Genomic DNA, 15,356 nt, shown 5'->3' on the forward strand with positions numbered 1-15,356 from the left:
AAAATATTAGGACTACAAAACTTGTGGAGTGCAATCCACAAGTTAATCTAATGTACATATGTAAAATATTGCATTCAGTAACTAGAGAATACACACTTTTTTCAAGCACACATAGAACATGACCATGTATTAGGCTATAAAGCAAAAAAAAAAAAAAAAGGAAAACAAAATGAAGATGGAGGGCATGAGGAAGGGAGGAAAGAATTTAAACAGGAAGAACATCCTTTAACCACACAGCAGTTAAGTTAGAAATTAATAATAAAATAAGTAGAAATAACCTCATATGTTTAGAAACTCTAAAAAGCCACAGTTCAAATAACCCATGGGTCAAAGAAAAAATTTTCATGAAAATTTAATATACGTAGAACTAAAAGGTGACTTTTTTAATGCTACATAGTGAAACTTGTGGGTGCAGCTAAAGCAGTATCTAGAGACAAGTTTGTAGTCTTGAATGCTTTTATTAGAAAAGATGATAGGCTAAGCATCCAACTTAATGTCACAAAAAGAACAGAATAAACCTCAAAAAGTTGAAGAAAAGAAATAAAGAGCAGAAAGCCATGAAATAGAAAACAAAGACACAATGGAGATGGATCAATAAGCCAAAAGTTGCTTCTTTGGAAAAACTAATCAAATTGAGATCCTTGAAGAATGTGTAAGAGTTAGCCAAAGAAAGGAAGGGGACATTCTAAGTAAGAAGGAAAAATATGAACAAAGGTAAAGAGGAATGGCACAGCACGAAGGTTCAAGACAACCACATGCAGTGAGGTGTTGGCAGTAGATAAAGTCCAAGGCATGGAATATGTGAAGTGAGTCTAGAGAAGCTTAGGGCCAAATGTTAATTTAAAAATATTCAACCGTACCAGGTATTTATAGGCTAAGTACTTTACATGATTATATCTTTTTATTCTGGCAACAAACAACTCCATGAGGTGTGACTGTATTATGCCTAGTCTATAGATAAAGAAACTGAGGCTCAGAGTAAAATTTTCCCAGTGTTATACAGTGTGTTGTTTCAAAACCATATCTGTGTGGCTCCAAAGCCCATACTTTCAACTGCCATGCTACATTGCATCACTGGAAGGCTTCATATGGAGCCTCCATAATGAGCCCTAACTTTATTCTTCAGGCAAATGTTTGAATTTCCACGCCCCCCCCGAAAAAAAAACCTCCCTCTTATGATGAAAGTTTGGAGTGCTGTTACAGCTGCCACTACTTTATGCCACCAGGGCAAGATTCTGTTAGACACAGGTGTCCAAGGAGCCCATGTACCACTGACAGGCAATCTGGCAACACAAAATTAACATGCCGAATTAACAGGGGCACTTGATTGATTTAAGTTCCTGAAACATATTTCCAGTTACTGCCCAGGAGATAAGTACTGTTCAATGATGAGAACTGGATAAGCATATGGCATTTTTTCAACAGCTTTATTAAAGTATAATTCACAGACCATACAATTCACCCATTTAAATTGTACAATTCAACATTCTTTAGTATAGTCACAGAGTTGGGCAACCATCACCACAATTGATTTAAGGACATTTTCATCACCCCAAAAAGAAATCCTAACTAACAGTCACTAACAGTCACTCCCCACTTCTCCCATCAAAAGCCTCCCTCACCCCCAGCTCTAGGCAGCCACCAATATACTTTGTGTCTTATAGATTTTCCTATTCTCAACAGTTCATATAAATGGAATCACATAATATATGGTCTTTTGTGCCTGGCTTCTTTCACATAACACGCTTATAAGGCTCATCCATGTTGTAGCATGTACCAGTATTTCATTCCTTTTTATGGCCAAATACTATTCCACTGTATGGATATTCCACATTTTATTTATCCTTCAGCTGATAGACCTTTGGTTGTTCCCACCTTTTGTCTATTGTGAATAATGATGCTATAAACATTAGTGTACAAGTTTTTGTGTAGACCTATGTTTTCAGTTCTCTTGGGTGTATACCTAGGAGTGAATTGCTGGCATGGGGTAATTCTGTGTTTAGCATTTTGAGGAACTGCCAAACTGTTTTTCAAATGGCTGCACCATTTTACTTTCCCACCAGTATGAAGGTTCCAATTTCTCCACATTCTCATCAACACTTATTATCTGTCTTTTTATTATAGACATCCTAGTGGGTACGAAGTGTTATTTCAGTGTGGTTTTGATATTCACTTCCCTAATGGCTAATGATGGCATGTGACATTTGAACACAGCTCTTAATGTATCCTTTTTTCATATGAGATATTTTTGACAAAACCTAAGAAATAACCTGTTGAGACTTCCAGCAGTTTCTTTGCTCAACTGTACATAAAATGCTTAAGTCTTACCTCATCTATAGAAGAACAGGGATGGGGTAAGGAATCAGATGCAGGGAGAGGGTTGATGATGGGGAGAAACTCAAACATGTCCACTGAATACATTATTTGAAAATTCAAAAGTGGCTTACATTTTGATATGGCTATTTCAATTTAGATGACTACACCAAAATAGCCATGTCAAAATGCCCTGCTCTGAGCTAGGCACTGATTATTAGAATTAGATTTGGTAAAGACAGAGAGAAGATTCATTTATTTCACTCTCTTCCCTAATATTTGTCATTGTATTCTTCAAAAGCAAGCGCTTACAGGAACTCTCATACACTGTTGCATATTAACTGCTACAACTTTTTTGGAAAGCAATTTGGCAATACATTCCAAAGCCCTAAAATGTATATGCCCTTTAACCTAATTATTTTATTTCTGGAAAGCTGTCTTAAATCAATGTGAAATATAGGGAAAAAAGTAAACCACAAATTTTTTTCATAGATGAATCAATCTAAACATTTAATAATATGAAAATAAATAATGAAAAATATTTCACTGAGATATTTTGCAGCAATTAAAATGACATTTATGAAAAATGTGTATAGTGTGAAAAATGTTTAAATTATAATGTGGGCATTAATGTTAACATAACAAAATTATATCAGCTTTGTAAAATATAAAAATTTATGCCTAGGAGAAATACTGAAATGAAATCCTTCAAATTAAAAATCGTCATTGCAATACTGAATCACTATGATGTACACCTGAAATTAATATTGTAAATCAACTATACTTCAACTTAAGAATAAAATAAAATACACTCATTGAAAAAAAAAAAAAAGAGAATCCCACCACTGCAAAACAAGCACTATAAATATTTAGGGGTTTGAATTGTTTTTAGTTACTAATAATAATGTTTCATTGTTTAATTGGGTTTTTAATTAAATATTAAAACCTTTAAAAAAACAGTCATTGCACTCAGTCGTGGGATTACAAATGGGTTTTTCTATTTTTTGCAAAATTTTAATATTTTAAACAATGTACAAGGATTTTTTTTTAATAGGTGTGTTTGTTTGTTTGTTTGTTTATTTATGGCTGCATTGGGTCTTCGTTGCTGTGCGCGGGCTTTCTCTGGTTGCGGTGAACAGGGACTACTCTTCTATGCGGTGCACCGGCTTCTCATTGCGGTGGCTTCTCTTGTGGAACACGGGCTCTAGGCGCGCAGGCTCAGTAGTTGTGGCACGCGGGCTCAGTAGTTGTGGCTCACGGGCTCTAGAGCGCAGGCTCAGTAGTTGTGGCACACGGGCTTAGTTGCTCCGCGGCATGTGGGATCTTCCCAGACCAGGGATCGAACCTGTGTCCCCTGCATTGGCAGGCAGATTCTTAACCACTGCGCCACCAGGGAAGTCCCCAAGGATTATTTACATAAGCGATAAATGTGGTTTTAAATAAAACTAACAGCCAGGCTCAAAGCCCAGTCCTGCACTGAATGCCTTCAGTAAACACTAATTTCCAGTGGTCTTATTTCTAAGGGCCAGGAAATCATACTCTACTTAGAGAAACAGTATGATCCACTGTAACAAGACCTGGCCTGAGAGCCAGGACACCACCCTCAGAGTTCCGAGCTGTGTGTCACTTAACACCTTTGAATGGTGGGAAAGTTGAAACAGACCACATACTTAGTGCATTCTGACTTTGGAATACAGGTTACATATGTTATTAAAATGGGACACCAACCCTACCAAACAAGTATCACGACGCCCTGTGTGACAGAACAAATAGTGGTGGGGATTCATACCCAAATCTAACTCCACACCACACTGACATCTGTAAAACAGAAATAATAAGGTCTACCATGTTAACTGCACAACGTAAACGTCAACTTAGATAAATATATGTGACAGTTCCACATAAAATATCTAGTTCCTGGAAATGTAAGACTCTAAGGCCCTCCACACTGCCTCTTAATTCTCTAGGAGTTTAATAGTACCTGAAGACAGAATTGCATGTTTCTTCTGCCCTCTTAAGCTAAGTCAATAATAAATAAAGACTGCTTTTAGTAAGTAGCAAGAAAAAAAATGTTTTAAATTATAATAATGTAGATCAGGCAAGGCAAATGATTATTAGATGTTCAAATATCAACAGGGGGAAAAGATTTACAACACAAATGAGACAAAAAGTAACTACCCATAATACAAACCAATAAGAAAACCATAAACAAACAAAATGTAAACATAAACAACCCAAAAGATAAATGAACAAAAAGACATTTAGGCATTTCACAGATGAAGCAGTACAAATGACTAAAAAACGTATACAAAAAGCCAAACTCTGATGACAATTACAAAAATGTAAATTAAAAGCACATATTTTTACCTATCAGTTTGGCAAAGATTTACAAGATTAATAGTACACAGCATTGGAAAGGATATGCATGGACGAGCACTTTCAAACACTGCTGGCGGCAACTTGAAAGTAACTATGAAAATACGAAGTACACGTGTCCTTTGACCCAACAATTCCTAGGAATTTATCCTACAGAAGCATTTGTACACAGTGATGAACAGCAAACAAAAGATATGGAAACACATCCATCAATACATTTTATGGTGGTACATCCATCGAATGGCCTCTTTGGTTGTTATTAAAATGAAATGAATCCGTATGTACTAACAGAGTAAGACGTCCATGAGGTATTGCTAAAGAAAAACTTGCCAAATACCGTATCTATTGTACAATGTCAGCATTTAAAATAAAATAAAGGGCTTCCCTGGTGGCGCACTGGTTGAGAGTCCGCCTGCCGATGCAGGGGACACGGGTTCGTGCCCCGGTCCGGGAGGATCCGCGGAGCGGCTGGGCCCGTGAGCCATGGCCGCTGGGCCTGCGCGTCCGGAGCCTGTGCTCCGCAGCGGGAGAGGCCACAACAGTGAGAGGCCCGCGTAACGCAAAAAAAAAAAAATTTTTTTTTAAATAAATAAATAAAATGAAAATTGTTTCTATTTATATACTATATATGTATCTCTTGTATCTCTACATATGATGTGTAGTTGGTGGTCATTAGCGGGGTGTTCTGATTCTCCTCTTTACACTCTAATGGTAGGACTGCATGCCCCAGCCCCTCTGAAGTTCACCATGCCATGTATCTTGCTTTGACAAATGAAATCTGAGCACAATCACCTCGGGGTAGAAGGCTTAAAAGCCAGTGCAGAATGTATCATGTTCCCTTGCTCTCGGTGACTCACTGAAGCAGGTGCTGAGCTGGAAGCCTGGGTCTCTGAATAACCAAGATGGCAGGAGCCCCTTCTCGCCCCACCCCCATCCGAAATGCCATCAGCCCCCTAGGTGGGAGCGAGAAAGAAACTCTGTTGTAGTAAGCCACTGACAGTTTGTGGTTGTTTGATACTCCAGCACAATTTAGTGGTCCGGATACATATAGGAATAAGAAAAAAAAAAATCTGGAAAGATACATACCAAACTGTAACCTTGGGGTTACCCTAAGAGGAGAATGAGAATGGGAGAGGGGAAGGGCAGGGAATGGGGTCGGGGGGACTTTGGGGTTTTATTTACATACTTGGGAATCATATAAATTTTCATAAGCACACATTGTTGTTGGAATTTGAACAAAAGGTATTTTGTAAATAATCTAAGATGTCCAGAAATTTTTACATTGTTGCTTTTTAAAATTCCAATAACCACAGTTCTGCCACAAAGAGAAATAAAATCCCCCTGTGACCATAATGAACAAAATATGAAAACTGGCCTTTGTAAGAGTTCTAGGCAAAGGGACTGAAGGGCTTCTTTGAAAAGTAACACTATACTTAGGGATGACAGCACGCGAGACAAACCGCCCTATTCTTCCAGCTCCAATAAGGACGCGAGGGTTTTACTCAGATGACATAGAAGCAGATGGGGGAAGAGAAGGAGCTGTCAGCAATGCCTGCCAGGACTTAGGGAGCATTTATAAAAATTACTAGATAATGGTTCCAAAACACCCAGAGAAACAAACATGTACACAAATGGCGGCTGAGGCAGCTGTTAAGGCAGGGCCCGATTTGAGGTGATGCGGAAGGAGAGATGTTAGTCTATCCGGAACAGAGAAACAAGATCATCGTTCTCTCTGACAAAACCACAGCCTTCGTGGAGGGATCTCAGGGAGTGACTGGGCTGTGGAGGAGCAGCCACATGGAAAGGAGGGGTTCCAAACCGATTAAAGCAACAGCAAGGTTATTTGCCTGTTCACACCAATCAATTTTCTATTATAAAATTGAATTAAGATGTCATAGAAATTCATCGGAGGGAAAGCCAAACCAACAGGTATTCTTACTTTAAAGCACCGGGCACGTTACAGATTTTCAGAATTAATCCTCACAAGCCTACCATGTTTTTATGCTCATTCTTAGAGATGAGGAACCTTTGGCTCAGAGAGGTAAAGGAACTTGTCCAGGGTCACAGAGCCAAGATTCAAACCCATGCCTGGTATGGACTTTCCAGGGTCAGTGGGGAAGGCTGCTTAGGGATGAAAGTAAGGAGTCAGCCCAGGGAATTTGCTTCTCTTCTGTACAGCTAACGGATACATTCACATCAACAACCTCCTTACTTGTTTTATGAACACAAAAGTTAAGTACTAATGTCACTTGAATAGCTAAAATAAGTTTCCCAGGGTGACATATATAGTTAATATACCAGAGTATGATGAGACAGGCACCAGGTCCAGAATAGAGGCTTTAAAAAATTCAATTAAGGGGCTTCCCTGGTGGCGCGGTGGTTAAGAATCCACCTGCCAATGCAGGGGACACAGGTTCGATCCCTGGTCCAGGAAGATCCCACATGCTACAGAGCAACTAAGCCCATGCGCCACAACTACTGAGCCCACGTGCCACAACTACTGAAGCTCGCGTGCCTAGAGCCCATGCTCCGCAACAAGAGGAGCCACCGCGATGAGAAGCCCGCGCACCGCAACTAAGAGTAGCCCCCGCTGGCCGCAACTAGAGAAAGCCCGCGCACAGCAACGAAGACCCAATGCAGCCAAAAATAAATTTTAAAATAAATTTTAAACAAATTCAATGAAACTCGTGAAACCTTAAAAGTATAATTGATTCTAAAAGAAAAGAACTTTAAATCAGTGTTACTTAAAAAATTTTAAACCTCAACTACATCACATTGACATTCATGCAAAAAATGTAACTCTCCCTTATCCTGCAGAGGTCTCTGGGTGCTTCTGTTATCTGCTGTATCCCAAGAACCCAAATATAGCCCAGCACAAAGTAGGCCTCAAAGTATTTGTTAAATGATTCAAATGAGCTGGTCATGTCTATTTAACCAGTAACCTATATACACAGATGAAATTCTATACTAGTTGTTTTCTAGTTTAAAAATATAAATAGATCAAATAACCAATGTCTATAGTTACCCAATAGAAGGAAAAGTAACCTTAACTGAATACAGACAATGTGCCAAGCATTGGGTTAGGGCAATGTACATACATCCCCTCATTTAATCTCACAAGAATTCTGGAAGAGGGGCATCACTAGCCCACCGATACAGTCGAAGAATCGACACTCAGAGTGGTTCTGTGTGCAGTACCCAACTGGCGTGGCCACACAAGTAATTAGTGGCAAAAGGATTTTTAACTCATCTGGCTGAATTCGAAGTCCACACTAGCTCCGGAACACAATACTTTCACTCTAGAGAAGCCACTTAAAAGAGTGGCCGATTACTTTTACAATATGTTCTTTTCAAGGAACAGATTTAAAAGAAAAAGAAAATGTATGATTGAATTTTTGCACTCAACTTCTGCTGATACAAAACCAGAATCCAGAATGCTAAGAAAATCGAGGCTATTTACAACAGAGGGCATGTTTATATAACACAGAAAACTGCTCTAACAATTTTAACACCTGCTTAAAAACCAATATTTTTATTTGTAGTAGTTATAGAACTTGAATATGAGCTCCTGGAATTTACTGTCTTTTAAAGGACTCTAAGGCATTAGTGTGGATTCATGAAGCTATTATATATATTGTATAAGAGTGGCAGTGAATTGTGATTTTTATGGTGTGACAAGCTTAACTTGCAAAGGAAAAATTCTAGTGGACTAGGTGTTAAAATAACGTGTCTATTGAAGGCAAACATTTGATGGAGTAGGCTATAAACTGTCCCTAAATGTAATGCTGTTTTCAAAAAATGGAAAGTAAATCGCGATGACTATTATTAAAATGAGAAAGGGAGGAATGTTAAACTACACAATTCTTCATTTTCTAATCTGCCTTCTTCCACAAAGAGTCTGAGACACAGCAGTTCATGCAGCCGGCTCACATCCCGCAGAGGAGCAAGGCCACTCGGCGAGTCAAATGCACCAGACTCTCTTCTCCCTCGTGGGCAGCAATGCGATAGGATTTGCAAGGTCTGCCAGGCAGGATATATTTCAACGTGTTTGACTTTAAGTCCTGTTTGCAATATCACCCTCCTGGTTCTAAGTGACACCACTGCCATTTCAGAGTTATGAGTCAGATGAGGAATGGGAGGGCTAAGAAGTGGAGGATGATAAAACATACTGAAAAATGGGCTTGGGAACAAGACAGACTGTTTGAACCCTGACCCTCCCACTTACTTGCTGTGCCCAATTCAGTTTCTTCACTTGTTATCTGGGAATAATGAAAATAGAGTAACTCCTTGCAGGGTGGATTTTAGCAAAGGATTAGCAAAGAAGACAGTATAGGATTGCATACTGGCTACAAGCACAGGCCCTGGATGGCTCAGCCACTTGTTACCTGTGTGAACTTGGGCTCACCCCTGAACTAACCTCCTCTCAACCTCAGTTTCCTCATCTGTAAATTGGAAATGATAAGGGGATCCACTTCAGAGGGTTGCTGTGAGGATTAAATAAAATAATCCATAATAAACATTTTACACAAGTTTTAATGAGTATAAAGCACTTAGAATGATGCCTAGCACATAATACGATACTTCATAAACAGTAACTAACATAGTACAAGTTATAAATAGGATGATAGCATAAGTATATATATATGTTCTGAAGGAAGGCTAGATACATTTCAGAAAACAGCACTTGATTTGGACACTCTCAAACAAAGAGTTCACACTGTAATAGATCTTGGGATGGGGCTTATGCCAACTATTATCAACAAAGGTCCCTCTATCAAATCTCTCAGTGCCCTCGTTCACGTTAGCTGGCGTCCATGGCACCACTGCGCACATATACACAACCGACATCTCCAAGGAGGGCAGCTCACAACAACAGTGGCATCTATCCTCCATGGTGTCTTTTCCCTAAGGTTTACTCTAATGAGGGTGTCAGAACTGCAAAAAGAATAGACAGGAGAGGGGGAGAGAGGCTCACACGATTGGAGGAGGACCATACAATTCCGTAAATATTTATTGAACATCTACTATGAGCCAGGAACCATCCCTCTCACGTTGCAACTTCACGGTGACTCTATAAACATGATTTGCTCTTCTAGAATAAACTTTCCTCTTACCTACAAGTTTACAGAGCTAACATTTGTGACTTGTCCTTTGAGAAACAAATTTAGCATGGTGGGCACCATTGCATTAGACCTGACTGGAGTTACAACCGACAACTGAATCATTTCAGAGAGCTGGCGTGGGGCCCTTGAGACTGACAGAGTGGGCAAGGGAAGCTCGGTCTGCATGCGGCAAGAATCAGCCAGAAGTGCAAGCCTCTCAGCATGGCCTTCGACGTCCTCCAACCTGGCTCCTTCATCTCTCTCTGCTCTCCACACGCTCTCTAAGCCACCGTCACCCCATCCTGCAGATAAAACCGGATCTCCCTGCCTTTGCTCCTATTCTGTAGGGAATGCCATTTACCCACTCAACTCCCAGGCTGGACTGCAATTGTCTGTATGCACGTCTATCCCTGGAGGGCAAGGAGTGACTTGTCATGTCTATGCCACCCCTGACCCAGGGTCCGCCAGCATCAGCCAGCAGGGAGCAGTGGGAAGGCCACAGAATGGGAGGCTGGTTTCAAGTGGAAACCTGTTTCAAATGCTAGCTCTGCCCCTTACCAGCTGTCGGACCTTGAATACGTTAACTTCTGTGTACTTTGATTTCCTCCTGTGTCAAATGGAGACAAAAGGGCATTTACTTCATTGGCTGTTGGGAGAATCAACTCCTTGGCTATACGTAAAGCACTTAGAAGAGTGCCTGGCACAGGGGAAGAGCTGTGGAAGGCTTCATCATAGTTGCTGTTCATTATCACTGTTATCGTTATTGTCCTTAAGTGTGTGCACAAAAGAGAAAACTGGAGAAAGAAGGGAGATCGTGCCCTGTAGCTGAGCAAACGTCTAAATTCCCACGCTGGCTCAGCGCTGCCCTGCTGACTAGCCCGATGGTGGAGGCCCTCAGCGCTCACTCGCAAAAGGAGACACAGAGCTTTCACACTGGTTGGTGCTCATAACCTTATTTCTTGCCTGGGCTGCTGCCCAACCCCTGCCAAAGCCAGCCAGCTAGGGACTCCCAAATCCTGCAGTGACAGCACAGCATGACATGCAAGGGACACTGCAGCTCAGTTCCTTGCAACCCAGCCCCCAGAAGACTTCCTGCTCCTAGAATATCAGTGCTGAGCGTTAGGGGTGACCTTTTCCAACAGCACCCCTGTAACAGATGGGGAAACTGAGGCCTGGGGAGGCTGTGTTTACATTTTGTTAGTACCCAGTTTACATATATGTTACTTGTCATGCAGCCAATTTTGTGGTAGGTACTAAGAATACCATGACCAGTGTTTAAAGTGGGAAGGAACTTCAAAGTTTGCCCAGTCTGGCACTTTTCAAACTCCACATTCTATGGTGTCAAGATGAGATGTGAGCTCTGTTGCAAGTCATTCATTCATTCATTTATGGATCACCCGCCATCTGCTGGGCATCAGGGACACAAGTCAGACACCACTCCTGTCCTCGGGACCTCACAGACAAATAGGGAAGCGTGACTATGTAAATAATCACATGCCTAATAGTAAAGTCTGGTTGTGAGTGAATTATGTTTTAAAATATACTAGAATAAGCATCTCCACTTACATGCCAACATGCTTTCTGAGCAGAACAGGCAGGATTGGGGCTGGAGGAGGCAGTTACAGGTGGCGCCCTGTAAACTGCTCACCCCACCGGGTTCACCTGTGCAAGGGCCACACATACACTCACATTACCATTATGCGGCTACAGCAGTAAGGAGACTGGGAACCACTGACCCAACCCCATTTGACAGACAGGCAAACTGAGGCCTAAAGGATTTAACTCACTTGCCAAAGTAGCACAGCAGATAAACAGAAGACGCTTAAGATTCTGTAGTGGCTCATGCAGGCTTCCAAAAAAATCCACATCCCACGGTGTAGCACACGATCTGACCCCTGCTCACCCCTCCTGCCCCCTCTCTCACCATTCTGCCCCCCACTCTATGACTCACCCCTACTGAACTACCTGCAAAGCCCCAAATGCACCTCTGCTTGGTCCATCCCACTCCCTCGGCCAGGGATCCAAAGTCGACGACCCCTAAATAATGCCAACTCATTCTCAGCACTCAGAACTCAGCTCAGGGCTCTCTCCTCCAGTACCTGGCCCTGACATGGCCCCCCTCTATCTCCTATAGCATGTACACCTTTACACAGAGAGAGAAACGCTCATCACATAAGGTGTTCATCCAGTCAACAAATATTTATTGAGCACCTCTATGTGCCAAGCGCCTGAGGATACAGCAGTAAATAAAATAAAAGCCCCTGCCCTCATGGAGCTTACATTCTACTGAGGGAAACAGACAATAAACAATACAAAATATAATGTCACTAGAGTTCAGTGCTATGAAAAAAAAAATAAGAGTGGAGGGATCTTGGGGGAAGGCCTCTCCAAGGAGGTGGTATTTGATCAGAGATCTGAAGTAACAGACTAAGCCATGCCAATAGCTGGGAAAAGAGCATTTCAAGAAGCAGTAGCAAAGGCCCTGGAACTACTGCAATGATTTCTTTACTTGTGTCTTACCTCCTACTGAACTTGGAGGTCCTTGAAGGCAAGGGTCACACCTTAAGCATCTTTGATTCGCAGGGCCCAGCATCCATAGTGGACACTACGGACACTTACGGGATGAGTGAATGAAGTTGGCCCAGCACGTGTGATTGCTGATTTCTGAGTCCGTGTGGCTCCATCACTTGAGATCTGGCCAGTTTTGCGTCTCTCTCCTCCCCAGGGCTACGCTAAGCACAGGCTTGGGCCAATCAGTCTTCCTTAATTCTGTGGCCTGGTCTCAGTTCCTGGATCCTCCCTTCATTAGGACTATAGTACTGACAGGCTCTCCAGGTTTATCTTGTTCTGGTCCTCGTATCTCTGGTCTGGACCTGGGACCCTGTCCCCAAACCCAGACACCTAGTACTGGGAGCCTCCCTCACTTTCTCCAGGTTTCATAGGCATCAAAGTCCTCCCCTGAACCCCAGGCCCCAAGGCTGGGGGGCCCTGACCCCTAGAATCAGACTTCCCAATGGCTAACACCTCCCTACTTGGCAGTCTGCCCTGCCTGATTCTTGACTGCCCTCCAAACCACACGACCCCTTCTGCTGGGATATCAACCCTCCGACCTCATCAATCCTTTCTGTGGCCATCTCTCTGCATGTTCCAACTTCATTAAACCATTCCTGAACTTCTACCATAGCTAAGACCCAGGGTTAAGGACCTGCGTCCTCGTGTTGCCTGCTACAGATCCTGTACCATCAGCAGACCATCTGGGTCCAAGCCTCCAGATTCGACTACCCCAAACCACAATCCTGACGCTCCCCAAAGCACATTAAATAACCTTAGGTGCTGCAAATAAAGTCAAATGGCTTTATCCACTCCGCCAACTGCAACAGATATCTCTGGATGTCACTGGTGCTTCATCCCAGCCCCCACCAGGTCTAAAATGAGTTCAGGGACAAATAACCCATTCCTTCATTCACCTTTTCACCCACCACTTCCTGACACCTGCTATAGCCAAGCCTTGAAACATATAACACAGTGCCTACACTGACGACAATGATGCTAACGGTGATGTGATGGTGCTAGTGATGGTGGGAGAGAAAGAGGAGGAGGTGGTAAGATTAGTTACCATTTATTGCACACTTGGGCTATACTACAATAAGCGGTGAGTCTTCTAATACTAAGAAAACTATGAGATAGGTTTTATTAGCCTCACTTTACAGAGAAGGAAATAGGCTGAAGACGTGAAGCAACTTGCTCAAGGTCACAGAGCTAAGTGGCAGGGTGCTGAGACCCTAGTCTGCCTGCCTCCAAAGTACAAACGGTTCAACCGCCCCAAGGGTCACCCAGTAAATGCTAAACAAATATAACTTAAGGAAGAAGTGAAAGAAAGAGAGAGGATCCAGGCCTCCGGGGACTCACAAACTGGTGGAGGGAGCAGACATATAAACAAATATCTACCATGTGGGAAGGCCAGCGCTGATGGCTGGAGACCATGGAGCTGGAGGGGAGCTGCAGGGGAGCCAGAGGAGGGAGTGGCTAACTTGACCTGGAGGGGTCTAGAGCCGTCTTGAGGAAGTGACTTGGGGGCTAGGCTTTGAAGGATGAGCAGTTTGCGGCTGACAAGCGTGGCGCACAGCAGGAGCTCGGCCCTCAGACCTGGCCTGGGCCGTCCGTCTCCTCTGAGGTCGTCCAGTCCACCCCCCTGTGCCCACGCGGCCGGGCCGGACCTCACCTCCTTCCACTTGAGCTGGCGAATGCTGATCTTCAGGGCGTCCAGGGAGGTCCTGGCCTTGGAGCTGTCCACGGTGACAGGACGCGGAGAGCAGTACTCCTCGGACCGGTCCGAGCTCCGCTTGCAGCTACGGCTCTTGCTCCTGGACTTCCCGTGAGAGTAGAGGCCCTGCGCCGACACCGGCTTCGCCTGGTACATGGGCAGCGTGGGCGGCGGCCGCGGTGGGACTTGGGCGTCGCCCTCCTCGGCCGCGCGGGGCTGCGCCGGGGCCGGCTCCTTGGGCTGCTCCTCCCCCGCCTTGCGCTCCGGCTCCCCGGCAGCGCCCGGGTCCACGCGGACCTGCTCCTCCGCCGCATGCGCTTTGGCCCCGGCCACGGCCTCCGCCTCCCACCAGGCCACCAGCTCCCTCTCGGGTCTGCCCCGCAGCATGGTGCTCAGGGCCGGTGTCAGAGCCAGTGCTGCCGCCGCCGCCGCCGCTCCGCCGCCCCGGCCAGCGACCAAACTGCCGCCGCTGCCGCAGCTGCGACGCGCTCCCCGCCCGAGCCCGTTGCCATGATCTCTCAGGCTCCGGTTGACAAGGGCAGTCGCCGACTCGGGACGGGGCCCGGGAAGGGACAATCGCCGACCCAGCCCTGGCGACCTCATAGGCGAGGGTGCTCACGTGACTGTACCTGGCGCAGAGGAGGCGGCCATCTTGGAAGAGGGCGGAAGCGGCCTCTGCCCGCCCAGCCGGAGAACCCGCCGGCGTTCTGAGCCCGCGGAACTTGGAGGGTAGAGGCTGGGGGTGAGCTTGAGGGCAGAAAGCCGTTGGGCGCTTGCGGGGCTCCTGAGCCCAGGGGCTGGGCCGGAGAGACAACAATTTCAAACACGAAGCCCACTTTCCCCCACCCCGTACACGCTCACTGGGATAACTCCCGGTCTGACGGAGGAGGCACAGCCTCACCCGTTCTAGGCAACTCCACCATCAGGAAGCACCTCAGTCTGATGATGGACATGACAAGTCCAAGCGCTCAAGGATTAGCTCCCCGTTTGAAGAAATCCCTTTCTGGTCCTGGGAGAGCCCCAGACTGAGAGGGGAGACACGTTTCCCTGTTCTCAGGGAGCTCCCAATGGCATAGGGAGGCCATGGAGAAGCCTGCAGATTCGCGCTTGAGTTGAGGACATTAACCAACCCTTTTCATATTGTCATTTAAAAAAATTATGGTAAGATACACATAACATAAAATGTATCATTGTAACCATTTTTAGGTATAGCCTTCAATGGCGTTAATACAGTCGCATTGTTGTGCAACCATCACCACCATTCATCTCCTGAACTTTTTCATCTTCTCAAACTGAAACTC

General features: G+C 44.3%; 1 protein-coding gene across 2 annotated transcripts; it reads right to left on the bottom strand.

The window, feature by feature from the left end:
• Positions 1 to 11,964: 11,964 nt before the first annotated feature.
• On the bottom strand, positions 11,965 to 14,673 carry LOC114485071 (tubulin polyglutamylase TTLL11-like). Of its 2 annotated transcripts, none has more exons than XM_028485556.2 (2): positions 14,014 to 14,673; positions 11,965 to 13,360 (listed from the first exon to the last, which is right to left on the bottom strand). In XM_028485556.2, the coding sequence occupies exons 1-2, from the start codon at positions 14,656 to 14,658 to the stop codon at positions 13,217 to 13,219; spliced, it is 789 nt and encodes a 262-aa protein (XP_028341357.2). In that variant the 5' UTR covers positions 14,659 to 14,673; the 3' UTR covers positions 11,965 to 13,216. The 2 variants fall into 2 exon arrangements, with proteins under 2 accessions (XP_028341357.2, XP_054938982.1); XM_055083007.1 differs by having other exon boundaries at positions 13,740 to 14,673.
• Between the last annotated feature and the right edge of the window lie 683 nt (positions 14,674 to 15,356).

Source organism: Physeter macrocephalus, unplaced genomic scaffold (assembly GCF_002837175.3).
Source record: "Physeter macrocephalus isolate SW-GA unplaced genomic scaffold, ASM283717v5 random_453, whole genome shotgun sequence".
In the NCBI taxonomy this organism is placed as follows: domain Eukaryota; kingdom Metazoa; phylum Chordata; class Mammalia; order Artiodactyla; family Physeteridae; genus Physeter; species Physeter macrocephalus.